The 27,767-nt window shown below is 42.1% G+C and overlaps 1 protein-coding gene across 3 annotated transcripts in view; it reads left to right on the forward strand.

Moving 5' to 3' along the window:
* The first annotated feature begins 286 nt into the window (after positions 1 to 286).
* ELL2 (elongation factor for RNA polymerase II 2) overlaps positions 287 to 27,767 on the forward strand; it is a 49,926-nt gene continuing 22,445 nt past the window's right edge. For 2 of the 3 annotated variants that reach the window (XM_042866275.1, XM_042866276.1), the window contains exons 1-3: positions 287 to 415; positions 10,171 to 10,218; positions 25,818 to 25,939. In XM_042866275.1, the coding sequence (XP_042722209.1) occupies positions 287 to 415; positions 10,171 to 10,218; positions 25,818 to 25,939 (299 nt within the window). Of the gene's footprint in view, positions 416 to 10,170; positions 10,219 to 15,820; positions 15,897 to 25,817; positions 25,940 to 27,767 lie in introns of all 3 variants that reach the window. The other variant, XM_042866277.1, reaches the window with a different exon arrangement.

The following is a 27,767-nucleotide window of genomic DNA, read 5'->3' on the forward strand; positions in this document are numbered from 1 at the left end:
CCTCGCAACGCGCGCGCACGTGGAGCGCCGCCCGTGACGTCCTAACGTGTCGCGCCCGAGCGCCGCACCTCGGCCAATGGGCGCTGCCGGAGGGCGGGGCGTGGCGCGGGGCGGGCGGCGTTACGTCCGCGCCGCGATGGCTGTAGCGACGGCGGCGGCGGCCGGAGGCGGCGGCGGGAGGCGCCGGCGGCGGCGGAGACGGCAGTAGCGGGGCGGCGGCGGAGGCGGCGGCGGAGGCGGCGGCGGCGGGGCAGGCCGCGGAGGAGGAAGAAGAGGGGCGCGTAAGATGGCGTCGCTGCGGGAGGGGGGCCGCTACGCCGTGTCCTGCGGGAAAGCGGCGGACAACGTCTCGGTACTGCACGTCAAGCTGACCGAGACCGCCGTGCGGGCGCTGGAGAGCTACCAGAGCCGCAAGGTGAGGGCTGCCGGGTCCCAACAGGAGATCGCCCAACAGATCGCCGCGCGGGCCCAACAGGAGCCGCGCGGCGATCTCGCCTCCGCTCGGTTCGCTCCGCCGCTCTCCCCCCGCGCCTCCCGCACGCCGTGATTCACAGCGAGCGCTGAGGTGCCGGCTGCTCGCACCGCCCGCCCCGCTGGATGCCCGCGCCGGGCTGCGGCTCCCGACGCTGGGTGGTGGCTGCCGGCAGCGCTGCGGCGTTCGGCAGTTGAAATCGACGTGCGGGGATGAACTCAGAGCGCCTGGAAAGGGCTGCTTTCCCGCAGCCGGTGCGGTGTAGATTAAGGGTGCTTTGATGGGAGCCAGGCTGCAGGCAGTGAGGAGTTCAACTTGGTGCGCAGAATAGTTCACCGTGCCGTCAGGAATGAGGTCCCCGAGGCTTGTGCACCTGGTAGGAGCCGTGCGTGAGATGCTGTGGTTGGGAGTTAGGCAGCTGTGCGTGTGAGGAACTTAGGGCAGGTTGGGTGTGCAGCGGTGGTAGTGAACCTGCGTTCTGTTCTGGAGAACGGTGTAATTCTGGTCTGTGAAACAACTTCAATTAATTACCTGCCTAGGCTTTTTTTTTTTTTTTTTTTTTTTTTTTTTTCTAAAGTGGAATCAATTTCCGAATCAGAAAATAAATGCCTCGTCATCAAGGTATTATCAAGTGAATACAGAACTATGTGTGACAGTGAAGGTCACGAAAATAAATGAAATTCTTTTTCCTATTTCGCTATTTCACCATCTCCATAACTTCACTAAGTGGACCTCTAGCTCATTCTGCAGACCTGCTTTCTCTCAGTTGAACCTGCAGGAGTCAGTGTGTGCCACTGGAACCGTGGCCAGTGACAGTAACGTGGCGAGTGTAAAACTTCAGCCCTTGATACTGCAGTCTCTAGAACTTCTATGCTTAAAAATGGTCATCTTTTAAGCTAATGAACTAAATTGCAATCTTCTCACTTTCACAGTGTCCAAAATCTCCTATGACACTATTCAGGAAGCAGTTCTCAGACTATATTTGAGAGATTCTGAGGGAGCTGTTGTTTTTATGTAAGGAATCTCTGCATCAGGTGAGAGGAATGGGAAAGAGAGAAGACGTTATCAGCTTCTGTTGTATGTATTTTAAATAAATGCACTTGAAAATAGCTGGTTTATGTCCCTGCAGTGCTTAAGGAGGACAGAGCACATGTCCTGCAGCTGGCAGTTCAGTTCTTCTCACCAGCTTTATGCTCTCTTGCATCACTGACCCATTTCAGTTCTTACTAAAGAAATTATAAAGAAGGCTTGCAATCAGCGTTGCTGAAAAAGGGAGGATGTTATTAAGTGAATGCAGGAAAGATGACCTACAGTTTTGCTGTTGCCTTTCTCTGTGCAGAAAGATCTTATCTGTACATCACAAGTAATTCTTCAAGCAGTATGTAGAAGTGCGGAATCGTGATAACCCTCAAATGACCTACTTAGCCATCACTTGTAGAACTTGGGCAGCCTGTAAGCAGGCTCTGTATGCTAGGTTGCTTCACAAATTCAGATTCCAGCACAGTGTGTGAAGTTTGAAGTACTTGTGCTATATTATTACTTTTCTAAAAATTTTCTTAACTTGCTTTACGGTGTCCTCTTAAATCCTTAAATCCAACTTCCCTTCACCTGCAGAAGCACAGAGCTGAAACAGTGCTTTTTGATCTGTGCAGGTTGTTGTAAGTGAGGGCAGGTCTCCTGCATGCCTTTGGAGAGGGAGACTGAATCCACATGCTGGAGAATGTTTAGCTTTGTTCTGATAATACTGAGCAGCATGGTTTGCAGTATTTGAGCATCATCTATGGCAGTGTGAACTTAAAGCATCACTACTCATTTGTTAACCAACTTCTGTTCTGCAGGCAGTTTTACTTTGGTACTGGTGGTTGCTGCATATTGCCTTCAGAGCCACAGCCATGTCATGCAGCCGCTGCCCCAACTGAGCAGTGGGGAATGCAGAGTGCAGTGTGTAATCTCTGAGGATGCACAGGAGCAGTGTAGCACAGCCTTGCATAGTGCATCCCAAAGGGTCATGGCTGTGCTACTAGAAACCCCTGGTGAGCATGAGCACTTGGCTGCACAGAACAGCTCTCATGGCCATGGTGCATTGCCTCCCTGGCCCTTGTGCTGTCCTTGGAACTGTTCTGAACAACCTTATTTATTTGTCCTTTTTTTTTTTTTTTCTTTTTTTTTCTTTCTTTTTTTTTTTTTTTTTTCCTTCTGCCAGAGTAGTTCTGGATGGAAAAACGTAAGAGCTTTGAGAGCTGATTTGATAGAAGGACAGATGGCCAGAGTGAGTGCTACAAGTACAGCCTCTGTGTTTTGGAGGCAGCTACCTGATTAGATTAGCTCAAGTTATAGTATGCAGGTGCATCTTCTGTTATAATGAGAACAGGTATAACAGAAACAGTCATATTGCTGTGGAGCTTCTCACTGCTTGGTGACAGTGTATAATTTCACTCTTGCAGGTGGTGGCATGTCCTAATCTGCTGACTGCTTCTGAAGCAGATTAGGGAACGCTGTACTGAGCAGTTTCTGCAGAGTCGTGTGGACAGTTGTGTCTGCAGCTGATAAAACTTATTTTGCAGAGGGAACATCACCTTTACAGTCATGTCCTAGCTGTGCTTCTCCAGATGAAAGCAACTGGAGATCTCTGTTTTATTCTGCATGCTGCTTAAGCAAGTTTTTTTCTTTTTTTTCTTCTTTTTCTTTTTCTTTTTTTCTTTTGCCTCTAAAATCTCAGCTTCTGAAGCCCAAGGATAATTCTGACTTTTACAAATCTGTCTTGCATTTAAGTTTTTATTCATCATTTGGATGTTCCAGCTGCAGCAATTCTGGAGTTAGTAAGCATATGAGATGCATGTTTGTCTGATGTTCCCTCACTCTGAGCAATAGAAGTCACAGAAGGCTGCTGTATTTCATTTGCCAGGGCTGAAATTCCCTGTAGCTCACATGTGCTTTCTGTACATACGGCACCTACGGTTTGGATTTGGGGTTAGGAAATGACTTTCTGTTTGAAAGTTTGAGACGTTCAGAGATCACCAGTGGTGTCCTACTAGAAATGAGAATGCACTTCGTGCTTTTAGAAGTGTCAAATCTCTCAGGGTTTTCTTTTTGCTTTCTTATCAGTCAGCTTGAGGGTGGACATAGCATTAGTCTTGTCACAGCTGTAGTGTTCATATGCCATGAGCTGTGCTGGGATTTAGATGCAAGTGTGCAAAGTAGGGGGCGTGGGACGCTGGAGTACAGCAGTCTGCACTGGTGAGTGGCTGCTTGAGTGAGAGCGTGCAAAAGAGTCCAGTTACTCCAGAGCACTTCCAGACCCTATGGTATTTTCTGGGAATGCCCCATCCACTCTGTTCTGCTCCTGGCAAATAATTATTTTGTACTGGAACATTTGATACCACTTGCAAAATTGGTACAAATTGCAAGGGAGTTCTGTGCAAAAGAAGGGAAGTGCCTGGGTGAGGTCTCTACATTTTTGCCTCTATTGCCCATCTAAACATACTAAGAGTTGATGATGCATTCTGTATTTGTTGTGGTTTGATTTCTTGAAATCTAAAATTTCTTATCTCTTAAGACAGTGCAATTAATAACGCAGAGTTAATTGATTAAAGCTATGCAGTTATTCATTATGAACATATTTGCACCTTCACAACCCCTATTTCTTTAAACCCTATTTTAACCCCTATTTCTTGTGGCAGCAAGGACTGGGAGATATACCACTCCAAATGTTTTTTCCTTTGTCACAAAGTTACAAGTCTGATTTAGAACAAGTTTATTAGTGGGGAAAAAAAAAAACAAAAACTGAATTCCATACAGTTCCTATGAAGTAGATGAGTAGCAGAGAGGCACTGCTTGACAGCTGTGAGTCAGGAACACTGTGATAGTAAGTGCTTGTACCTCCAAGAGAAGACAACAGGCTCCACGTGATGGAGAGGAAATGGAGATGACTGAGTCTATTTAAGTGGTGCTTATGCCCCTATTCTTGTTGCAAACTGTTGGATACATGTTGACATTCTGCCTTACTGCCTTGTTGGAAGAATACTGCTGTCTCTCCATGCGTGTTTCAGCCAGGCCTGCTGCTAAAGAGATCCAGAAGCCCTTCTTGCCATTCTTATCCTTTGCTTGGCCACCTTCCTGCTCAGGTTTCAGGTTGTTGGTATGAGGGCTCGTGTCATCAGAGAGAAACTGATGTAGGGAGAAGGGTGATTGCCATGCTGAGTATGAGTACTACTATGGCCAAACCAGCAAATCCACTCTCAGATGCAAAAAATGGATTATTATTATTATTTTTTTCCCTTCCAGTGCTATTGCTCCATTATCTTCCCACAGATTTCTTAACTTGTCTAATGCACAGGATGGACCATGCCCTGGATAAATCAGATATCTGGTATGAAGGTGACTAGGATGTGTATCCTGTTTCAGATGTCAGAAGGTTGTGGTTGATGAGACATAGGACTGCAGGAAAAGCTGAGGGCAGTTAAATGCTGTCTTAACAAATGAGATTATTCCCACCCTTGCCATGGAGTCGATCTAAGGCTAGCACCTTACTAACACCCTGTGCAGATAATCGCGTAACTGAGCTGAATATCTGGAGTAAAATGGAGGCAGCTTAAGCTGATTGAAGGTTCATGGCACCATTTCTTTTCATTGCAGAAAACTACCCATGTAACTTGTGTGGTTGTTTGTTTGTTTGTTTGTTTGTTTGTTTTCAGGGTGCCTTGCTTGGGGTTAGTGAGCTGACTGAGGTTAAGGAAGATATCCACAAGTGCTGGGAGGAACTGAATCCTGGGAGTGGGAAGAGAAAGGAGCTAGACCTTCCTCTTTCAGGAACAATTAGCTCTGAAGCAATTGATGGCCATGTAGCAAAAGTACAACTTTATTATCCTAGTGGATCTGTTTGCCAGCTTCCCTAAGAGTGATGGTTCCATTTTCTGAGCCACTGTTGCTTTCCCTGCTCCGATGCTGATTTTGCTCAGACACTGGGGGCATCACACCAGGGGTCTGAAGCCAAGATCACCCATTTATTACCTCTGTGCAACTGCAGCTCCTCCTTCTTGCCTTGTCCCAGTGCCACTGCTGCTGCCAGTGCAGGCAGTTCTGCTTGCAGCAGGCATTGCAGTATACACTGACAGTAGGCTCTGCTTAGGTTGATGTGTGCTGTGAGCCAGTCTTTCTCCCTGTGAAAGAAGCAGAAGGTATAGGTTCAGTTAAATCAGAACTGAGACTTTTCACATTTGATGCCCAGGACTACCAAATAGTGCCGATTATAATCTTTGCATATTACTGTTTGTAAAAGGAGAGTAATAAACTTATGGCAAATACAAATACCTCTGTATTTATCTTCGTGAAGTGTTCTTATTAGGATTATTGGCACAGGATCTCTAGATTTTTCATAGTAAACAAGTCTTTACTGTGTGTCAGTATGTCATGCCTTAAGTTTTGTCACTGTTGTGGGTTTTCCAGCTTACTGATTACTGTCCAGATGATGTGATGAGGTTGTATATTTTAAAAATAAACAAACAAACAAATAAATAAAAGCCCAGAAGCCAATTATGTAATTCCCACAAGTTGGGAATTTGCAGTTGCCAAAGATAAAGTTGTATCTTCATATCTGTATTAGAATGGCTTTGCCAACTCACAGCATGATTTTCTTAATATATTAAGCATTTGGAGATCAGAGTTAGCTCTCCGAATTTCATTAAAACAAAGACTGGCTGGCTAACTATGATTTTTGAATGGGTGGAACGTGTACGTAAGGAATAATCCTCAGTGTTGGTGATACAGGTGTCTGTAACAATGTAACTAATTTTATCAGTGCAGATAGTCTTTCTATAGTCCAAACACTATTTCTTCTTTAATTCCTTAGCATAAGTTGTGCTGAGGTATGGTCGTGCTGCAAATTAGCAAGTAACTTCCTATAGGCTCAGCAGGCAGTTTTCAGCCCTAAGGCAGCAAAGAGAAGCTGCTGAAACGTTGGGGAAGGGAGGGAGTAATTTCTTAAGTTGACACTGCTGGTAAGCATCAGTATCTTGCAACTGCATCGTGTGCTGGCCGCCTTCTTGGTAGCTCTTAAAATCATTAAAACACATAAAACATTATTGTACATCACAATCTCTAATATGCTGATGTTAAGGTATCTTCTATTCACTCTGAGTCAGTGTGCCTGGAAAACAGTAGATAATTAACCTTGTATGCAAGGGTGGTGCCTTATAAATATTAGAGTTATTTACCAAGCACCATGTGTACACACAGATCTTGAGTCTTGAAAGCAGACACAGTCCCTGCCCAAAGACAATTAAGCAAAACTGTAAACCTGGAGCAAACAGGCCAGGTAGCTCTTGAATTTTTTTCACCCAAAATTTAGAGATTTAAGATTTGAATGTAACTGTTCCTCTATATAATTTTCTCCAACCAGTCCTGTATAGGAGAATGTATTCTTTCTTAAATAAAATTTTCAAATGCAAATAAAGGGAAATTGCTTAAGTGAAATGTGCCTGCAGCTGTCTGTAACTTGGTTTTTGGCTGAGTTGGCATTTGATTATTACTACTCTTACTTCAATGAGATGATGTGCGCGTTGCAAGCACTGGCAGTTTCTCCAGGATCTGATTACTGTGGTGGGATGCTAGGCTTGTCCCCAGGCTGCAGAACTCCAAGATCTCCAGAACTGCTGATTTCACAGGAAGGGAACAGGAGAGCTTAGAGGACTGCTTAGCTGAATCTAAGTTGTTGCTGTTGGATTGGCACCAAAGGAGGGACTTGAAGACACAAGTTGGACTTTGTGGTCACTCTTCAGGGTGGAAACAAATTCAGATCTGGATTGCCAAGCATCACTCGGAGGAGCAGTTCCATTTCACATGTTCAGGAGTTGTCTGGAGAAGCTATTGAGATGTCAAAGCTTCAGGTTTTTCAGGATTGGAAACTCATGCTGAGAAGCTCCAGAAAGACCTCATTGGCCTGGGCTTGTGGAAAAAATAGTAGCATATGATTTTCCCCTAGCATAGATAAGAACAGGTAAACTCCATGAGGTAAGAATTGGAATTGACAGTTGCATCTAGTCCTAGAGTTGAGAGTGATACAGTTGTGTTCTGTTGCTACTGTTGCTGTTCAAAGCTCTTGTGTACCCACATTTGGAGTCCTCAGTAGGAATTTGATATGGGAATCTGCGGAAGGATGTATGGAGACAGCTGCCCTCCTTACTCTCAAGTGATCGAGGGGAGGTGTATCACCTCCCAAGAGACCAGAAAAGCTGAGACTTTGTTTTGGGGTGAAACAAGAGGGCACCTGGTGAAACAGATAAGTTAAAGCAGATCTATTCCCCATGTAGATGAGTGGATCTGGCTGTAGAGGAGAGGAGGCTGGAGGCAGAGAGTATCTGTGGTTTCTCAAAAGGATTAGGCAAGTTCACAGACAGTGGATGTATGAACAGATTCAAAAGAGAGCTAATGGGGGCTGTGTCCTCCAACACCAGTAATTGTGAGGAGGTGTTAAGTGAATGGCTCAGGAAAGTGGCAAGGCACCTGTGCTCCCCACAGAGACACTGTGAACTGAAGGGAGTGGGGGCTGGAGCAAGTGATGAGTAGAAAAGCTATTTGTTCTGCTCCTACAACCGTGCCCAGGCCCATTTCAGAGTGAAGGCCTGGCAGCAGTAGCAGGCTAGACAGGCAGGGCTTTCTCCTTGCCTGCTCCCTGCCAGGCAGTCTGGCTCTCCAGATAACGTGCCAGGAAGGACGTGAGGGCTCACTGATACTCTGCTAAATTTAGATTCCTTGTGTTTTCTTGCACTGAAGTAGGGTGGGCTGCTGTTCAGCCAGCACACTTTGACTGGATCAGAAACTAGCTGATGTCAGGTTCTGTGAGACTGTAAGATGGTGACAGCTGCAGCATTAGCCTGCATGATGGGTGCATTGGGACGTCTGACTCAGCATGTGGTGGAGTGCTCTCCTAACTCACTTTGTGTGGAACAAAGTTTCCTTCTGGAAAACTGACACCTAAGATACAGGTTAGAATTTATAGTTGCGTCAGGCTTCATATGTTTATCAAATTGCATTTTCAAACACTTGTAGGCACTGGATAAGCTGATAAAAATCCTCTAACAGTTTCAAACTTGGATGGCTTCTGCCACTATCCAGCTTGAAGTTGAAAGTTCTGTGGAGTTTTTTAAGGGCTTACGTTTGTATTGTATTGTGGGTCTGTGTGAAACTGACCCACAATACAAACTGTATTGTTGGCTGCTGTGAAACTGGAGGTGCAGTGTAAGCCTTCTGTGAAAAATAGGTGCAGCCATTTTTAAAGATGTGAGGTTTAAGTTTGGAGGTTGCCTGCAGGCCTGTTGCCTGACACCTTGCCACTTACCTCTGCTGGCTTTGGCAGCCACAGGCACCCTCATGGGCAGATCTACTTCATCACCAACCCCAAAGTCAGGAGTTTGCTGCTGTATCAGTGTCACAAGTTTTACTTTGAAAACCCAGACAAGTGCAAGGCATAGAGGAGCAAGCTGTGGCTGGAGGCAGCAGTGAGCAGGAATTGCACCTACCTCACCTTTCCAGTCATTCTATGCTATGTCATCTGCAGCTTTGTGCTCCTGAATGGCACCTCAATTTACAGTCTATAAAAACTTGCTTTTCTGGAGTAAAATCTGTATGAATAAGAATTTTATCCTTTGGTACATTTCTCAGTGTAAGTGTTGGCAGGAGGCTGACTAACGCTTTGTAAAATCCTAGTAAGTTATACGAGTCAGCACAGAGCCCATATGTTATTCTGTTCTGCAGCGTAATTTCAGGGCTCAGTAAAGCTGAGCACAGTATTGCTGCTAAATAGGATATTCTTATCAGTGTGCTCCTGCTGACAGTGGTGTTTCGGTGTTGTGCATTGAGCTATGTCAGGGAGTAGATCTGACCAGAAGCCAGCCTGTGACAAAGAGCAGTTGTTTTCAACTAGCAAGCTTCTTGGTCCCCTGCCCTAAAAACATCTGTAAGTCTTCATGAGCTGTAATGTGAGCACAGAATTGGTGCAGCATGCTTCCGTCACTGTGATTCAGGAACAGGCTGCGCTCACTGCTGTGAAATTATAGAGACGAGTTAGAGGTGGCTCTTGTTGTTTCTGGCGCTCTTACATATTTCTCTTAGTAGATTCATTGCTGCAGAAGTGAAGACTGTTTGGGGGAGCCCTATTTTTTTGATGTTTGTTTGGTTACAATGAATCTTTTCATTGGTAGAACTTACTCTAACTGATTAGCTGAACTGCAGAGTAGGAAAGCCAGACACTCAAATGCATGTGAAAATGTTGCCAAGTAGGCTCTTCAGAAAATGAGCACTTTCCAAAACCTTGAGTGGCGGGCCTGTGAAGGCAGAGTCTGGGAGAGGGAAAAAGCAGGGCTCTTGGGGCCCTTTTCAGTCACATGTAGGGGAGTTGTTCTTCCTTTCAGTGCCAGCAATACCAACCATTAATTTCCTTGCCCATTCTCTCCCTGTAGTGCCTATGTATCCTAATAAAACATCAGGTCTTGAACTCCTCAGCTCTGCATAGGGTACTGCTTGCAGGAGCCCTAGCCTTACTTGCACAGCCGCTCTGTATCGTAATATGGCCTCTGGGAAGTAGGCTGGTTGTTGTAAATGAATCTACCACGCGTGTTTAATTTGTGTAGCAAAATAACTTTTACCAGTGTATGGAGATTTGCAGTTTTGCTTACATTCTGCTTGTTTTCTTTCTCTTGCAGGATCTTGTTCCTTCTCAACCTTCAATTCAGTTTCAAGGACGCCAAGGGGTAAGTTTTTTGTACTAATGTTACATAGGAAAAGATACCCAGAAATTATGTACAATCTCTTAAAAGAGAGAAGTCATATGGACATTTTCATGATGCATTCAATGCCATGTGTTTCATTATGTATTTATTTAAGAGCATTATATATTTATTCAAAATATGGAGAAGAGCCATGTTTCTGTGTAATTTTTTTTCCTGCTTTTATCAACTTCAAGCCTAAATCTGAAAGGAAAAATTATAAATTTGTAAGTTAGCAGCTAAGCAGTGTATGTGTAGGATTGTAAATCTCACTTGAAGTGATTGCTTTTAAGGTGTGGAGCAAAAGTGTAGTTTTGGGGAATAGGCATGTTATTTCTTAGGCCATGGAGACTACTGATGATTTCTGAAGCTTTTTTGAAACTCTAATAAAATGAGATATTTCAAGCCTGTTGATGAAGAATTTAAGGGAAAAAAAAATAGGGAAATGTGGCCTTCTAAAGGAGGAGGCCTCCTGTGGCCTTCTTAAATAATCAACAAGTGCAAACTGGAGAACTGAAGCTGAACATAAAATTAAGTGCAGGTTGTAGTTATTCTTAGGATTTTAGGTTTAATATTTGAACTTTAAGATGATGTTAGTTTTAATTCAGATCAGTTAACAGATCCAGTTTTCTATATATGCATGCAGTGCTTCTGCGGAGAAAGCAAGGAAGAGATGAGAGAAGGATAGATGAAGTCTTAAAGATGGTGAAAGGTAGTATTCTTGTCCAGAGTATTTGAAACTACAGTCCTGGTCCAGTGGGCTAGACCTGGTGGGCTGAGAATCAGAATCAGTGTCAGGGGTGTGGTCCTGCTGAAAAGGTCACATTTCTTTTGTTTGGCTTACAAAGCCTGCCCAAATTGTCAAATCACAGAATGATTTGGGTTAAAAGAGACCTTAAAGTTCATTCAATTCCAACCCTCTGGGCAGGGACACCTTTCACAAGATCAAGTTGCCCAGGATCCCCATCCAACCTGTCCTTGAATTCCTCCAGGGATGGGACATCTACAGCATCTCTATGTTACCCAGTCTAAATCTAACTTCTTTCAGTTTAAAGCCATTATTCTTGTCCTATCACTACACTCCATGGCGAAGAGTTCCTTTACAGCTTTCTTGCAGGTTCCCTTTAGATACCTATTGGAAGGCTGCCTCAAGGTCTCTTCGGTACTTTCACTTCTCCACTTAACAACTTCACTTTGTAGGACAGGTGCTTCAGCCCTATGTTAATCCCTGTGGCCTTCTCTGGACTCAGTCTGACAGCTCCACATCTTTCTTGTGGTGGGATCCCTAGAGGCAAACTTAGCACTGCAGGCAGAGCCTTGGGAGAGTGGAGTAGAGGTGAACAATCAACTCGCTTTGTTTGGTGTCCATGCTGCTTTTGATGCAGCCCGTGATATGATTGCCTTTCGAGGCTGCAAGCACATTCTGCTGGCTCATGTTGAGCTTTTCATCAGTGAGTGCTTGCAAGCAGGGAGGCAGTCAGGAGAATTGCATCATCATCCCCTTTTGGCACTTGCCTGCATTTTTCCTCTGTTCCTTTGTATGACCATAAAGCCATCCTTCAGAGTGCATTTTGTTCTTTTTTACAAAACCTGGAAAAAGTTATGGTTTTGCTTAGTTCAAAATAAGTTATGGGATTATTAATAATTAACCTAAATATTGGCATGAAGGTCTGAAAGTTATATACTGCAAAAGAAAAAAATTACTAGCACACTTGATCTACCTTCTATGCTCTTTCTCTGCAGAAGTTTATGTCCTTATTTATCCCACATTTTCAAGTAGCATTTTATAGGAGCAGCATGTGAGATTTCGGTTACTACCAGGCTGGAGGAGGCTTTGTTTCTCATCTCTAAATATCTTTTTTTTTTTTCATTGTTGTGCATTTGAACCCCTGTAATATCACTGTGTGATGCACAGATGTCCTAACAGCTGTGCTCAAAAATCTACTAGGTCAGTAGATTCCACAGAGTGCTGTGGAAGTCCAGGTTGGTACTGAACACAAGAGAGAATGCTGGATTTTCTTGATTATAAAACTCATCAGTGAATCCTGTTCCCATGCTCCATGAGGTGGAAATATCTGATAGGGCTTCATTACTTGCTGCAGAAGCAAAAATCTCCTATGGTACTTCTCAAGTCTATCCATAATTAGGTCAGTGCAAACCAAAGAACTTATTCCAGGACATTTCTCGGTCCTAATTGTCTAACACAGGGAGAATAGTTTAAGTTCATTAAGGTAGATGATGAGACTCCATTTTCTTTGTATTGCACCACCATGTTTTAGGTGTTTCCAGAACTCTTGGAGTTGCAGGCCAGGCTGCTGGGCTGCCATGAGAGACTTTTCCATCCTGGGGTATATGTTCTTGGTGTCTGTGGAACCAGGCAGCTGCATAACTCTAGGATACAATGCTGAATTGCCTTTAAAAGAATCTGGGCTTTTAAGTATTTCAGCTCTAGTTACATGTTCTACTCATCTTCCTCCATGGGTAGGGCTCAAGTGGAGAAATGAAAGTAGTATGCTGACTTGAGTTGGTCTGGTGCCATGTTGGATTAAGATGTTGAGAAGCTGAAGTTTGAGATAAGAGCCTTAGGTTAGAAGAGGCAAAGTAGGAACTTCTGTTTCATGCATATGTTCTAAAAAGGACCTAAGTATGGTGCCAGAGTGTCACTGTGGCTACTTTACCCAGTAAATAAATAAATAAAAACTGTCGAGCTTAGCTTTCCATTTGTTTTAGGACCAAGTTACCCTGAGAGCATCTGAAAAGCACTGGGTATGTGTTGACAGTCTCAGAAAGTACCATAGAAAAAACAGAGATGCAGTAAGATGGTCCACATTCAGAACGATAACAAAACATCTGTGTGTGCTGTGTTATTAGCCTCTAAACATCTTCGGTGTGATGATCACTGAAACAGTACCAGTACAGTTGGTGTCCAGCTAAGAACTCTGTCATTTCTGGCTTGTTAAGTAAGTTATTGTTATAAGTTACTATATAAGTAAGTTGCTTGTTAAGCAAGTATTAAAATGACCACAAATCAGCCCCTAATGGAGAGAATTTTCCACTGAGAACATTGACTTCTAAAATATCTGGACCGTGATGTGGTACCATCTGAAGAAGCTTGAGGGTGATGAGGAAAGACAAGATGTAGGTCATTTAGATGATAGAGATTAGCTTTTAAGAAATACTTTGTAATTAAACATCTTGGCTTATGTGTTCTCAGTCGATGTAGGAGCTGTGTTGCTCTAGATACAATAACTCTGAGGAATTACAGTGTTGCCAATGACTTTTCACTGTAATGCAGAGTGGGGATAAATTTTAACAAACAGCTACAAGTAAAACAAGCTGCTGCTGTTAGTCCAGTGTACAGTCCACATTAGCACTGAGTTCTAAATAGGCATGTTTTCCTTGTGTGGTTTCACTTTTGTGTTTTTTTCTTTCTTTGCCATCTCTTGTATTGCACTCGTTCCTCTTAGATAGAGATGTAATCTGTGGCAACTGCAACGTATCCAAAGCTGACAGCTTGCCTAGTTTCTTGCTATGTCTAGTCTATGTGCCTTCAGCATGACTGGGCTTCAACTCTTTATCTGCAGAGGGGTTGGCACAGTGGTGCTTTTCTTCCTCTCAGCTTACAAAACAGGTCATCTGATTTGGGAAAATGAGTAGTATGTTGGAAATCTAGCAGTTGATCTAGCTGATAAGTAGACCAACTTCTTACAACTGGAATAAATGCTTCATCTGCCTTGCAGAGTGAAATTATTTCTTTAGAAATACTCTGTCCTATAACAATTTAAATGACTTTTGAGAAATTATGACTTCCTTGCCTAAAAATATCTAATTATGTTTATTAATATGTCTATTTCTAGACTTAAGGATTTCATTTTTCTTTTGTCAAATGCTATGTTATTTTATGTTCATTACTGCCACTCAGATGGTTTCCAAATGACTTAAGGGAAATATCCTTGCTCTGATATCAATTAAATCAAAACACCTACATAAATGCTGAAGTGCTATTCAGCATTCTCGTCAAAGTAATTCAAAATTGACATTATTGATCTTAGGGACATGATCTCTGGGGGCTTGGTTCATGGGTGGAGGAGTGCTGGCTTTGCTGAACACCAGTAATGCACCCAAGGGTGGGTTTGGCTCTCCTGGGGAGGATAGAAACCACTTCTGTAAATTTACCAAGTGGTATCAGTTTTGGTTCAATTATCCATTACAATTTAAAATGAATCTTTTTTACTCTTTGTGTGTTGCAGGAATTATGGTTTATTCTTCAGCATAAAAATATTTTTCTAAAAGCAATGTGAAATGCCCACTGTCTTACATGTTTTTGCAATGCGTTGTGTCAGCTTGGTGGTATTCTTTCTTGTTCATTTTTGCTGTAACATAACCTCTGGCACTAGTCTGGGGATAGTAGTTACCTGCCATGGTCTCTGTCCCTACACAAATCTCTGGTCCTCCCTTGACAGTAATTACTTCTTGTGCAAATCCTGTTATCTCCCTCCATGCTGCTTGTCCACCTTGCCTGGACCAAGAAAACCCAAAACATTGCATTAGGAAGTACTTGTTACTGTGCTTCCCTGCAGAACTGGCTCCTCTTGTGCTGCTAGCCAGGAACGTTATCACTCTGGCAACAAATGTACAGCTGTCAGAGTGGAGGAAGGGCTCTACTGCATCCTTGCCAACAGTACAGAAGGACAGGAGAGCTTAAGTGTGCCATTTCATTGTTGCAGCAGTGTGGCCCATGTGTGGCTCCACATGTTGGAAAGGCTGTTTGCAGACCTCATTTGAGGAGGGTTGTTCAGCAGCAGATGGGTGTCACGCTCTGGTTTGGTGGCACTGAAAGGAGCACCATCCCTAGTGCCAAGGCCTGGAAAGATGAACTGATGATCCATAAAGGCAAACTTGAGGGAGCAAAGACTAGATTTTTAGAGGAAAAGCCAAAGCTTTGGGAAGGAAGCAGGGAGGGGGTGAAAGTAGAACTATTTTTTTTTTCCCCTTTAGGTTATTTCATTTATCTACAGATCAATGTAATAAGTAAAATGCATTTTGAGTGATTTTTTTTTGTAGTAAGGCACTTAAATTTGTTTGCAAGGTAGCCACGTGTAATGATACTACTTTAGACAGGCTGAGGCATCCTAATTTCCCTTTAGAAAGCAGCACTGACCACTGACCTTCTGTAGTCTGGCTGTAATAAAGGAGGAGGATGAGGTTTGGTCCTTGAAGAAAACAGCTTTTGGCAAAAAGGATTTGCAAACATTAAAATGAAAACAATAAAAGTCAGTGCTAAACAGTTCTTTTCCATAAGAGCAGGTTTTTGAGGCTTTGTTATGATAAAGTAGCTTTCTGGAACATTTGTCTCCCAGGAGGTGCTGGCTGGACACCTACATTAATGCTATCTAATAATCAAAGTTTTAAGCTTGGAGCAAGGTACCTGGGCAAAAGCTGCATAATCAAAAGCCAAATAATGCCATAGTAAAAATCATCCCTTGTGGGTTCTGTACAATGGGAAGTTCTATACAGTCTGACAGAACACCCTGCTGAGCCCTTCCCTGGCAGCAGTACGTCACTGACTGTGTTTGCCTCCTGACAGATGAAGCTCTGATCTGGAAAAACTGCAAGTAAACTGCAGCTGGGATAGCGGCTGAAGAAATGGATTAACCCAAAAGGTCTGTCAAAGAACCTGACTTGCAGGCTTTGCCGTGTCACTCAATAGTTTCTGACCAAGTGGTGGATCTGGGAGAGGCTCACAGACTAAGTTGAGTGTTGGTGGAGACCTGTGCAGGACAGGGAGCAGGTCTAAGTCCAGGCCTATGGGCTTCCAGATCTCACCTGCAGCAGTAATGACTTGTGAGAACAGAGCTGGTTAGAGGAGTCAGGTTGGGGTAATTCTGAGAAGAAAAAGGGGGGACTTACATGTATCTGCTAAGCAGAGGTACACAAAAATAGTGTGCTGTGGATGCCTTCAATGTCTGTGACATGTTGCAGGCAGTGGGAGAACAAGTGGAGAGAGTGGGTAGATGTATTCAGAAGCAAATGATATGAAATGACTCAGGCTTGGGAAGCATAATATGTCTGTCCTGAATTAAGGACACTATAACAGTGCATGGCATTGTCAAGAATGATGCAAAAGACTGAAATGAAGTAAAACTATAACTCAAAAAATCTGCAGTGGTTTCTTTGAAAGGAGAAAGCCTGCACAAGATTGTTCAGAGAAAATTATGAAAAGTGCTATTATAGGAAAAAAAACAGTGAGGATGATATGTGAGAGTAGGAGAGAGTAATGAAGGATCCTGAAATGGGTCATGAAGAGGAAGAGATTAAAGTCAAGGATATGAGTTGTTCTAGTTGATGTTCTCTATTACTAAACCCATTGAATAGGAAAAAGTTGCAAACCAATTTGAGTACATAGATTTTAAGATAATGTTTTAAAGGAGGCTGCAGAGAGTTGGGTACTCTTAGCACTGATGTCAAGCACTTTGACCTGGTAGGTGAGACCAGATTGGGACACACATGCCTTTCTGAGTGCACTTTTGAGCAATGTGGAAATGCACAAGGTTCTGCAAGTGTGAGCTTTGTCTTGCAGCAGTGGATTGGGAGAAAGGAGATTGAAACAGGGTGCCCACTGTGTGCCACATAATGCTGTTGAGATGATAGGTAATGCAGACAATTGCTTTGAGATTATCAGATTTGGTTTTGAATCGCGAGTTTTGTCACTTGGATATGGAAGATTATTTTCACTTTACCTCTTTTTTTTTTTTTTTTTTTTTTTTTTTTTTTGTGGTGTGTGTCTGTTTCCAAACAGCAGAAGGCTTTACCACTTTGTCCTAAAGTCTCAATCTTCGAAAGTATAGAAATTTTAAAACTAAACCTCTTCAGAATGCCTGTTCTCCCATTTGTCATCTACAACTAGTGCTGAAAGTATGAAGTTTTGTTTTGCTTTGTTTTCCTCAGAACCTTGTACCAACTCAGTTGTTACTGATATTTCCTTCAGCATATCCAAGCTGGTATCTTGATAGCTCGTACCATGCTATAGGTTCAGTATCCTTACTGTTCTATGCTCTGCTGTATTTATGGGCACTTCTGTTTTCTGCTGATGCACCAGAGGTTTTGTGTTGTACGTAGTGATGCTATAGGAAAAGAAGGCCTGTCTGCAAGACTGGTACAGGCATAAGACCAGGGTTATCCCAAGGGAAGTGGGAGGAATGTGTGGTGGTGGAGCTGTGCTTCTTGCTGGCAACCACTTGTTTGGCAGGCTTCGCTGCATTGTAAGAGCTCACTGTACGTTGTTAAATGGACATAAGTGGTATTAAGAGTCTTTCCTGATATTCCTGTCCTGAAAGATAATAACAATGCTGGAGATTCATCCACTGGTAACAATTATTCTTTTAAGAGTTTTTTTTGCTTTTGGCAACAGAATCAAGAGAGCTGATGTGTTCAGGGCTGGTGCAGTGACGCCTGCAACTTGTCTGTGCTATGGTACTTGAAAGCAGTAGATCCCTTATCCAGTCATTCACTGCACAGCTCATCTGAATAATCTGCCAGGGAGAGAAGATTCTGGGGTTAATTAAATTTGTGTCTCTGAATTGTGTGCAAGCATAGATGAAATCATTTTCTTTATGTAAATGGAGACAGAAGGAGCAAATTTCCTGTAGCTGCCCTTAATTAAGAATGATCAGCTCAGCCACTCCTGTCTTTTCAGTGTGGATCTAGAAAACAGAGACTTCTGCACCTCTGTTTTAGCCTAGAGAGATGTGTTTGACATTGATACTAAGACTTCCTGTGCACTTCTGTTAAAGTAGTGCAAATCCTTTAAGTTAAAAAAGCAATTATGTCGTTGCCAGAATGGTAATAGTTCTTCTGTAGTAGCTTCTGACCTTTTTTTTTTTTTTTTTCACATGCCACCTTTCACAAAGACTTTTTATCATTGCATTCACTAAGTACTTTAAACAAAATCTTTATTTCCTTTAACCATGAAGAAAGAGGGTGATGACACAGATGATAAAATGATGTAAGAAAACAGCTCTGAAATAAAGCAGAGAGGAAGTATGAGGGAAGGAAGGGTTTGAAACAACAACTGATCATTAGAGTGCAGAACCTGATGGAAAAACTAAGTATTCACCTCTGTACAGAAGCTGCATTTTAGCTTTTTGTTTTCCTTCAGTGTTTGCAGTCTCCCAGTGCTGTCTACTGACCACCATGCAGGAGAAGCAAGAGATGGGTGATACTGATAGCAGCACAAGGATACTAGGAATAGTTGTTAGTTACTATGAGGAATATTATATGTATTCCAGCCAAGGATAAATGTTTTGGTTGTGTGAGGTGGACATCTGTGAGAACTAAAAATGATGCTCTGTCTTCTTATGCTAGTATGTATTCTGGAAAAAATATGGGCTACAGATACAGGAACTCATACCAGTTTGTTAACATGCTTTAAAGTGGGACAGGTGCAGAGGGGGCAGATGCAGGGCTTGTTTCACTAGAATGGTACCTAAAGTAGGGGGAAAAATTGTTTTGAATGGTGTTCATACCCAGCTGTTTTCAAAGTGACCTTGTTTCTGTGTCTAGACACAACTTGAGCACTTTTTTTAGTTAAGGTGTGCCTACGTGCAACTTCTCTTCCGGGCTTTCTCATTTTCCTTCGCTGCTCTATCCTGTTGTCTGTTGCTAAGGATAAAGTAGGTCTAATGAAGGTGGGCAGCAAGGACTTCTGTTTTTATAGGGGAAGAACACATCAGCAACTATTAATAACGAATTATACCAAGCTGAATGTTTGCAGTTCAGAAAGGCTCTTCTTTATTGTTGGGAAATAAAGCCAATTTCAAAGTACTGCACGTCATCTACGTAGAATCACAGAATGGCTTGGGTTGGAAGAGCCCTTAAAACCCATTCAGTTCCAGAGCCTTGCTATGGGCAGTGTTGCTGCCCACTAGATCAATGGGGATGCCCTTTATGTGTGGAAAGCTGAAAACGAATATAAAACAGCTTTTCTGAAACAAAAGCACTGACAACTGGCTTGTGGTGCTGCTTCCTGATACAAATGAAAAATTATTTTCTATTATAGATCTATGCATTTGCAATATGTACTTTACTAATAAATATTCCTTGAGCTTCTTCAGAAAGTATAGAACTCAAATAGGCAAAACAAACTTTTTGCCACTCTGCTTTTCTCAAGCTGAATGTAATATCTGAATTCTGATTAAGCTAAAAATACTTGAATTGTCTGTTGAATTTCTCAGAACTGTATGATATAAATTTATAGTATAAAAGCAAGACCATTTGTTAAGAAAGGAGCCTTATTTCCAGAATTTGTTGAGTCAGACTACTTTAATCTTGCAAGATGCAGAAAGAAATAGCAAATGTGTCAACAGCAGTAAAACTGGATTTCAAACATTTGGGGTAATTTTTACAAATTTAGAGGTTATCAGCAAGTTAATAGAATAATTGCAAAAGCAGCAGTAGCCTGTATGTAGCTGGAAAACAGATCAAAAGAAACAGCTCTCAAGCACAGCTCAGGCCGTCTTGCTGTGGTTCAGACTGCTGCTTCCTATTGCAGTATTTGGGTTTGTATCCAGGTGCTGGAAAAGCACAGTACTGCTGACTTGTGTTCGTGTTCTGCCCAACAGTGGAGCGTTTTCTGAAGAGCTGCATTTGTATAAGCTGATTCCCATGTTTTTACTCTAAAATGAGTTACTTGCACAGCTGCTTTTGATTGATGGTATGTTCCAGTTTTCAAACTTGCTTTCTAGTTTTTTATGACAACTTTGAATTTCAGCTCCATGTTCATGTATTTTTTCCCTGCCTGTTTTGTATCACCTACAGATTCAATACTTCATTCAGGTTCCTAAGTGTTTCGGCTTCCAGTTTTGAACTAGAGTATGGAAAATCATCTTATCTGATTTAATTGCATTTAATATAAATTAAAATGTTCTTCTTCCCTCAGAACCTTTCTAGTGTTTATTAAACTAAGACACGACAGACTTTTTCATTGCTTTCCCTTGTTTAAGGGACAAAGCTCTTTACGTGTGAATACTCTGAAAGGATTCTTTTCAAAGGCTGTTGCAGCATCTGCTGAGTCCTTCAATTTACTGGCTTAGCTACCCTTTGCAAGAAACACCATGTCAAGCTGAATTAGCAACCGCTGTCACCCAGTGACTGTTGTTATTTTGAGTTCTTTAAAAGTGATTTCTAACTGGCAAGAACTTTACAGGAAAAAAAAAATCACAAAAATGAGAATCTTGCATCTGCTTTATTACAAATTAAATAATATTTTGGAATTAAAGATAAAAAAAAAAATTTTTTAATTCTCAGATTGGTTATTCTGCCTTTTTTGAAGTCTTCAAGCACAGAAATTCCTCAAAAATTCTTGCTTCCACTTCACCCAAGTTAGTGAGTGCCTGATTAATGATTCTTTGGATCTTGCGAAGTTTCTGAAAAATATATCATGAAAATAGAGGAGGAAAGTAAATTTCTAGATATTTTACTTGGTTATGAGGTACATCAGTGGCAGCAGTTGATTCCCTCATCATCACAGAATCATAGTATGGTTGGAGTTGGAAGGGACCTTCCAACTGTCCCTTCCAAAAATCATCTAGTTCTAGCCCTCCTGCTCTAGGCAGGGATACCTCTTAGACTGGTTGCTCAGAGCCCCATCCGGCCTGGCCTTCAATGCTTCCAGGGAGGGGACAGTGACAACCTTACTGGGTGACCTGTTTCACTGTCTCATCACTCCAATCTTCTTCCTAATATTGAGCCAAATCTACCCTTTTCCTGTTTAAAACTGTTTCCCCTTGTCCTGTCGCTACCTGCCTTTATAAAATGTCCCTCCACAACTTTCCTGTAGGCCCTTTTCAGCTACTGGAAGGCTGCAACAAGGTCTTCTTGGAGCCTCTTCTGCTGGCTGTAAAGCCCTAGATCTCTCAGCCAGACCTCTGAGGGGAGGTTCTCTAGCCCTCTGATCATCTCTGAGGCCCTCCACTGGACCTGCTCCAACAACTTCATGTCCTTCTTTTGTTGGGTGCTCCAGAACTGAGCACGGTATACTCCAGGTAGAGTCTCACAAGAGCAAAGTAGAGGAGTAGAATCACCTCCCTCAACCTGCTAGTCATACTTCTCTCAATACAACTCAGGATATAGTTGGCCTGCTGGTCTGCAAGCACACGTTACCAGGTCATCACATCTTTCATCACCCCCCAATCCATTCTCTTCTGAATGGCTGCTCTCAAGCCATTCTCTACCCAGCCTGTATCTTCACTTACAATTGCCCTGGCCCAGATGTAGGACCTTGCACTTGGCCTTGTTGAACTTCGTGAGGTTGGCATGAGCCCAGTTCTGAAGCCTCTTCAAGTCCCTCTGGATGGCATCCCTTCCCTCTAGCTTGTCAACTGCACCACAAAGGTTAGTGTCCTCTGCAAAGTTGCTGAGGGTTCACTCAATCACACTGTCCACACTGCCTGCAAAGAAGTTAAATAACACCAGTCTCAACACCGATCCCTGAGAAATACCACTCATCACTGGTCTTCTCTTGGACATTGAGACACTGACCACAACTCTCTGTGTGCAGCCATCCAGCCAATTCCTTATCCAGCAAGTGATTCATTCATTAAATCTACTTTTTTTTTTTCCATTTTGGTGACCAGGATGTCATGTGAGACAGTGTCAAATGCTTTGCACAAGTCCAAGTGGATGATGTCTGTTGCTCTTCTTTTGTCTACTGACTCTGTAACTTCACCATGAAAGGCCACCAAATTTGTCAGGCATGACTTGCCCTTGGTGAAGCCATGTTGGTTATCACCAGCCACCTCATCTTTACTTTCCATGTGCCTTACTAGAGCCTTCAAGAGGATCTGCTCCATGATCTTACCAGGCACAAAAGTGAAACTGGCTGGCCTGTAGTTTCCTGGATCTTCTTTTTTTCCCGTCTTGAAAATGCAGGTTATGTTTTCTCTTTTCCAATCAGTGGGGACTTCACCAGACTGCCATGACCTTTCAAATAAGATGGATAGTGTCTTGGCAACTTTATTCACCAGTTCCCTCAAAATACATGGACGGATCTCATTGGGTCCCATGGACTTGTGCACCCTCATATTCGTTAGATGATCTCAAACCTGATCTTCACTTACAGCAGGCAGATCTAACTTCTTACCATTGCTTTCTGCAACGTGAGTGGTGTGACTAGAGCCCTTGCCAGTGAAGGCTGAGGCCAGGAAGTCATTGAGCATCTCAACCTTCTCCATATCCCTCATGGCCAGGTCTCTGATTTCCTTCCAGAGAGGACCCACATCCTCCCTGACCTTCTTTTTAACACTGATTTAAAAAAACCAAACCTGTAGCATTTCTTCTTGTTCTCCTTTATGTTCATGGCTAGATTCAATTCGGTCTAGATTTTACTTTCCTAACCTGATCCCTGGCTGCTCAGACAGCTTCTTTGTAGTCCTCCCAGGTAACCTGTTCCTGCTTTTGCTCCCTATAGACTTTCTTTTTGAGCTTAACTAAGTCCAGGAGCTCCTTGTTGATCCACAGAGGTCTCCTAGCATTCTTGCTTGTCTTCTTTTTTCTCGTGATACACTGCTTCTGGGATTGGAGGAAATGGTACTTGAATACCAACCAGCTTTCTTGGGCCCCTATTCCCTCCAGAACTTTTCTCCCATGTCACTGTGCCAAGCAGTTCCCTCAAGAGTTCAAGGTTCTGCTCTCTTGAAGTCCAGAGTTGCAAGCTTGCTGCGCACCCTCTTTGTCACCCTGGGAATTTTGATCTCCACTATTTCATGGTCACTATTGCTAAGGCAGCCCTTGCAAGCTTCATGTTACTCACCAGTTCTTTCTTGTTGGTGAGGAAAAAGTCCATCATAGCACCTTTTCTTGTAGGTTTCTGTACTACTTGGAAGAGGAGGTTATCATCAACACATTCCAGGAACCTCTTTGATTTCTGGTGCGCTGCTGTGTTGTCCCTCTAACAGACATCAGGGTTGTTGAAATCCCCTATGAGAACCATGTTTTGTGAACATGAAGCTGCTCCTATCTGTTTATAGAGATCCTCATCCACTTGGTCTTCCCAATCAGGCAGCCTGTATGATGTCTCCCCTGCCTTCCCTTTAACCCTAACTCATAAGCTCTCTGTCAGCTCTTTGTCTATCCCCAGGTGGAGCTTCATGGACTCCAGCTAGTCACTGATGTAGAGGGCAACACCCTCTCACCTTCTTCTCTGCCTCTGTTTCCTAAATAGCTTATACCCATCTATTCCTACATTCCAGTCATAAGAGTCATCTCACCACATCTCAGTGATGTCATGGACATCATAGCCCTGTAGGCATGCACGTGCCTGCAACTCCTCCTGCTTGTTCCCCATGCTCCACTCTTCGCTGTACAGGTGCTTGATTTGGGCTCCCATTTAGGCTGATTTACCAATTAGAGTTCCCTTATCCTGAACTTTATGTGCTGTCTTGCTGGATGTGCTGTCTTACTGGCCTATGATCCTACTCCAAGCCCAGGGCATCCATTACCATTGTCAGCCTCAAAGTGCAGTGATTTGAGGACCCCCACCCTCAGCAACTCTAGTTTAAAGCCTTTCTGATTAAATTAGAAAGCCATCATTAGTGACTTTCTTACAAAAGTGGGTGGGAGGGAATGAGAGGAAGCCTTAAGAAGATTTGGGGTTTCAATTTCAGCAAACTGAAATGGTGATTTCCTTTGTATATTTCTATCTGCAGGGAGACAAACTTATTTTTTCTTCGTACTTTGTCTATGTCTTTCTCAACATCTAGAATAAATGATACTTTGCTGAAGGGAGTGGAACAGCAACAAATATCTTTTAAAATGTATTCTTCTAAACTTTTAGGTGCAGATGTTCTGATGTAGGTATTACCTCTTACAGCCATTGCATGCATTTAGATTCTTTTAGCTGATGAATAGAAAATAAAGATTTGTCCTAACATTTTGAGAATGAAGCGCAAGCATATGCAGCAACAATTACCTGCTTCTGTTTGGCTGCAATTTGAGATGGGCAGCCTTTGACAAATTATATTACATATTTACCATTTTTCCAGAAACTACATCAGGCTAAAAACACATCATGTCTTCTACAAAGGATAGAACCCGCAATCCACTGCATATGGTGCTGTCGAATCCTTGCATACACACCTGCTGTGTATCATAAAATCAGTAAATTGAAACATTCTGTCAGTGATAATTTTATAGAATGTAGAATTTTAGTGTCATCTGTGTCCCTGTGATCTTTTTAGGTTGATGGTTACTCTGTAGTAATCTTCTTAACAGTCACAAGGTAAAGCTACATATATAATCCGACATTATGCATCTGGTATCTTGTTTTATCTCTTATTTCAAATGCCTACATTGCTCTTTTGAGAATACTACTTTAGATCTTGAGTAAAAGAATATAGCATTCAGATGCCTTGTCTTTCTCCGTGTCCAGCCACTGCAACAAGCTGTTGCTAAGCTCTGGCAGTACTGATGATTAAAATATAAAACTGAAAGACTCAATTATCTGTACTTTGTGCGAATGATCTTGACTTTTATGAAGACTGGACGATTTCATAAGCAAAATGATAACAGAAAGATTTCTAAGACTATTGAATATTGTTTTTCAAAACTTTTCTTGTTTATAATTTGTGTATAAAATTCCATATTTTATATACAATTCAATATACAAAATATTCCGTATTTTTCCAAAAATTCAGAACAAGCAAATTTCAGAACATCTTATTCGACTTCATGCAAGCTAGTTTTACCTTCAGAGTAAAGTGTTTGAATGGCAGCTTTTTGTGCGTGTGTGTGCGTGTGTGTGCTTAAGGGCTATTTTATAGAAGTTGTGCTTTTTAAAAAAAAAACAGCACATTGAAAAATCTGTGTCTGCCAATAAACATTTTAGCAATTTCCCATATTTACATTTTTCAGCTCCAGCAGAATGTGGCACATTCTTTACTAAACAATTAGCTCAGCCAAGGAAATCAAGTTTTGTTGTTTCTGACTAAATGTACCAAAAACTATTTACATGTCACATTTGTGCAAATAACTGAATCCAGAGCTAAGCAAAGCAAAAAGGCTTTTGTTACCTGTTGAAGTTGTTCATGTTTGATAATTTAAGAAACTTTAGGCTTGCAGTTCGGGTGTTACTGTTTCTTCTTGTATCTGACTCCAATACATGCCTTATTAGGACTGCATAAATCACAAAGTTGGTCTGTGCATGTTGTTTTGCTCTGTTATGTTAGTTGATCTTCAGTCTGTTTAACTGCACTCAGACGCTTGCATATAAAGTTAAGCACATGCATGTTAATTCCACTAAATCAGAAGAGACCATTTCCTACTTGAATGCTCAGCTGAATTGGGTGCTGAATGACTGTAGCTTTTCTAGTACAAATACAATTGCTGCATATAGCTGGTGCTGTTTTCAGAGGTAGAGTTATGCCAATTCAGACTTTTTGGTGATGTAACTGAAAACATGCTAAAACTTTTGAAATTGAAACATTTTCTGTTTTAGAAGTAAATTCTAAGAAGACTTTTATATTGTAGCTAATGACAAGCAAAGGAATTTAGATGGAAGTCCTTACATAAACATTTTCTTTTCCTTTTAGCTTATTAAAATTCCCAAAGTTGATCACCCAAATGAATCGCATACATTTAACTTCTACTTGTCAAATGTTGGCAAAGATAACCCTCAGGGAAGCTTTGACTGTATCCAGCAAACTGCCTCAAGGTAAGTTTTACTTAACATTTTCTGTCATGGCAAATCTAAGCAGATTCTGTGGCTTTGAGCATGTAGCAAAAATCTTCAACAGATGCATGCTCTTAGTGATGAGCTGCAGTTAAAAAAAAAAAAAAAATTCCTAGCAGTAGCATAATTTTTTGTTCATTATAAATACTAGCTTTTACACAGAGTTATTTTGGTTTTGCTTTAAAAAGAAGAAGCTTTGAGTAATTTTTCACCTCTTCATGCTATTTTTAAAAGCATTTGGAGTTCCGTATCATTCAAGCTAGACCAGGTCCATTCTCCAACCACATGTAAATGTAACTGGCAGCATGCTAGTAGGATAGCCATAATGGATAGTTGTCTGACTTTAAGAACCACATTAATCAGTGACCTTACCCGTAACTGCATGACTGCTGCACTTCAGAGCCCAAACGCAGTACAGAAGCGCTTTGTCCTGATTCATTTCAGTCAAAGTAAAAAGTGTTAATTGTCTAAGTAATGGCCAAGAAAATGCTATCTTTCTATGTCAAGTTTGCCTCAGCCCCGACAATAACGCACTTAGTGTAGCATTGATGTGAACAATTGTCTGTCTTGTTTATTACGAAGTTGCAGGCAGATTTTGTTTAATCACTTTGGAAGCTGATAGCAAACAGCCAGTCAAGCGTGTCTCAGGTGCTAATCGTGTTTGTGGTACAGAAAAGCTTCTGCCCTTACTCTGGAAACATGGGATTTGTCTAGATAGAGAATTTTGCCAGCAGTATGAAAATGAGCTGATTGAATAGCTCTCTGCCTGACAGAAGATCTCTAAACATCCTCCTTCTCTGTGTTAGTTTTCTTCTACTACAATGCAGCCTTTCTGTGAACTCATGCAACTGATGGAACCACTAAAAGCTGAACAGTTTAGTGATTTCAAGTTTGGAGTGGTGTGTTTTGGTGTTTCTTTTTTTGTTTAATTTGTGTCTGAAAGGGGTCAGACATCTGCTGAGGTACAAAGTAAGCCTACAGGAGTGCATGTTGAGTTGAGAGGTCTTGCTTCTTCTTTCTTTTGTCTGATTGAAAGCTCTGCACATGTACTGCAGCTGCTAGTGTACCGAGGCTGCTGCCAGCTCCCAATTAGAAAATCTGCAAGAGACCTTAAGGAGAGCCATTGTGGAGGACTCATAAAAATCTTTTTTCTGAGAGATACTGCATCAGGCTCCTTCTTTAGAGTTCTCAAGTCTGACTCCAGTGTTTCACTAAGCCTCTCTGTGGGCTCTTTGTTGCTTGGGAAGGAGTAGATTCAGTTAAACTAAACTGAATTCATTTTATAAGTAAGAGTAAATTTAAGAACTTTTAGTTAGAAATAATTCTGAATAATATGCTTACATAGTTTGAATGTGGCTCTGCAAAATCTAATTCAGATGAGCTTTCACTTTGTTTCTTTGTAGTCAGGTCTTGGTCTGTTCAAAGTATTTAATGCAGAATCATTTTTAAAAATAATTCATAAGGAACCTCTGGAGAGTATTTGGTTTCCTGCTGAAGGTGGGTCTGGCTTCAAAACTGGCTTAAGTTTTGCAGCCTATTCTGCAGTAGATTGCGCAGTGCCCTTGGTCAGTGCTCAGAAGCTCCCATGGCGTAAGCCTGTTCTGTGCTCTGTTCAATCTGTTCTTGCTCTGGAATATTTTAGAGCTGGTTTGGGAGCTGTACCATGCTCTAAGACTGCCACACGGAACTCCTTATCTTCTTGACTTCATGTCAGACCACTACAGTCCTTCATGGTGGTAGCATACCACATGCTGCTGACCAGTGCATGATGCTTTGGTGTTGGTGATGGTCCTTCTTGAACTGTTCAGTT

The sequence above is a fragment of the Lagopus leucura genome, unplaced genomic scaffold, assembly GCF_019238085.1.
Source record: "Lagopus leucura isolate 7727_CA_CO unplaced genomic scaffold, USGS_WTPT01 Super-Scaffold_810, whole genome shotgun sequence".
Classification (NCBI taxonomy): Eukaryota; Metazoa; Chordata; class Aves; order Galliformes; family Phasianidae; genus Lagopus; species Lagopus leucura.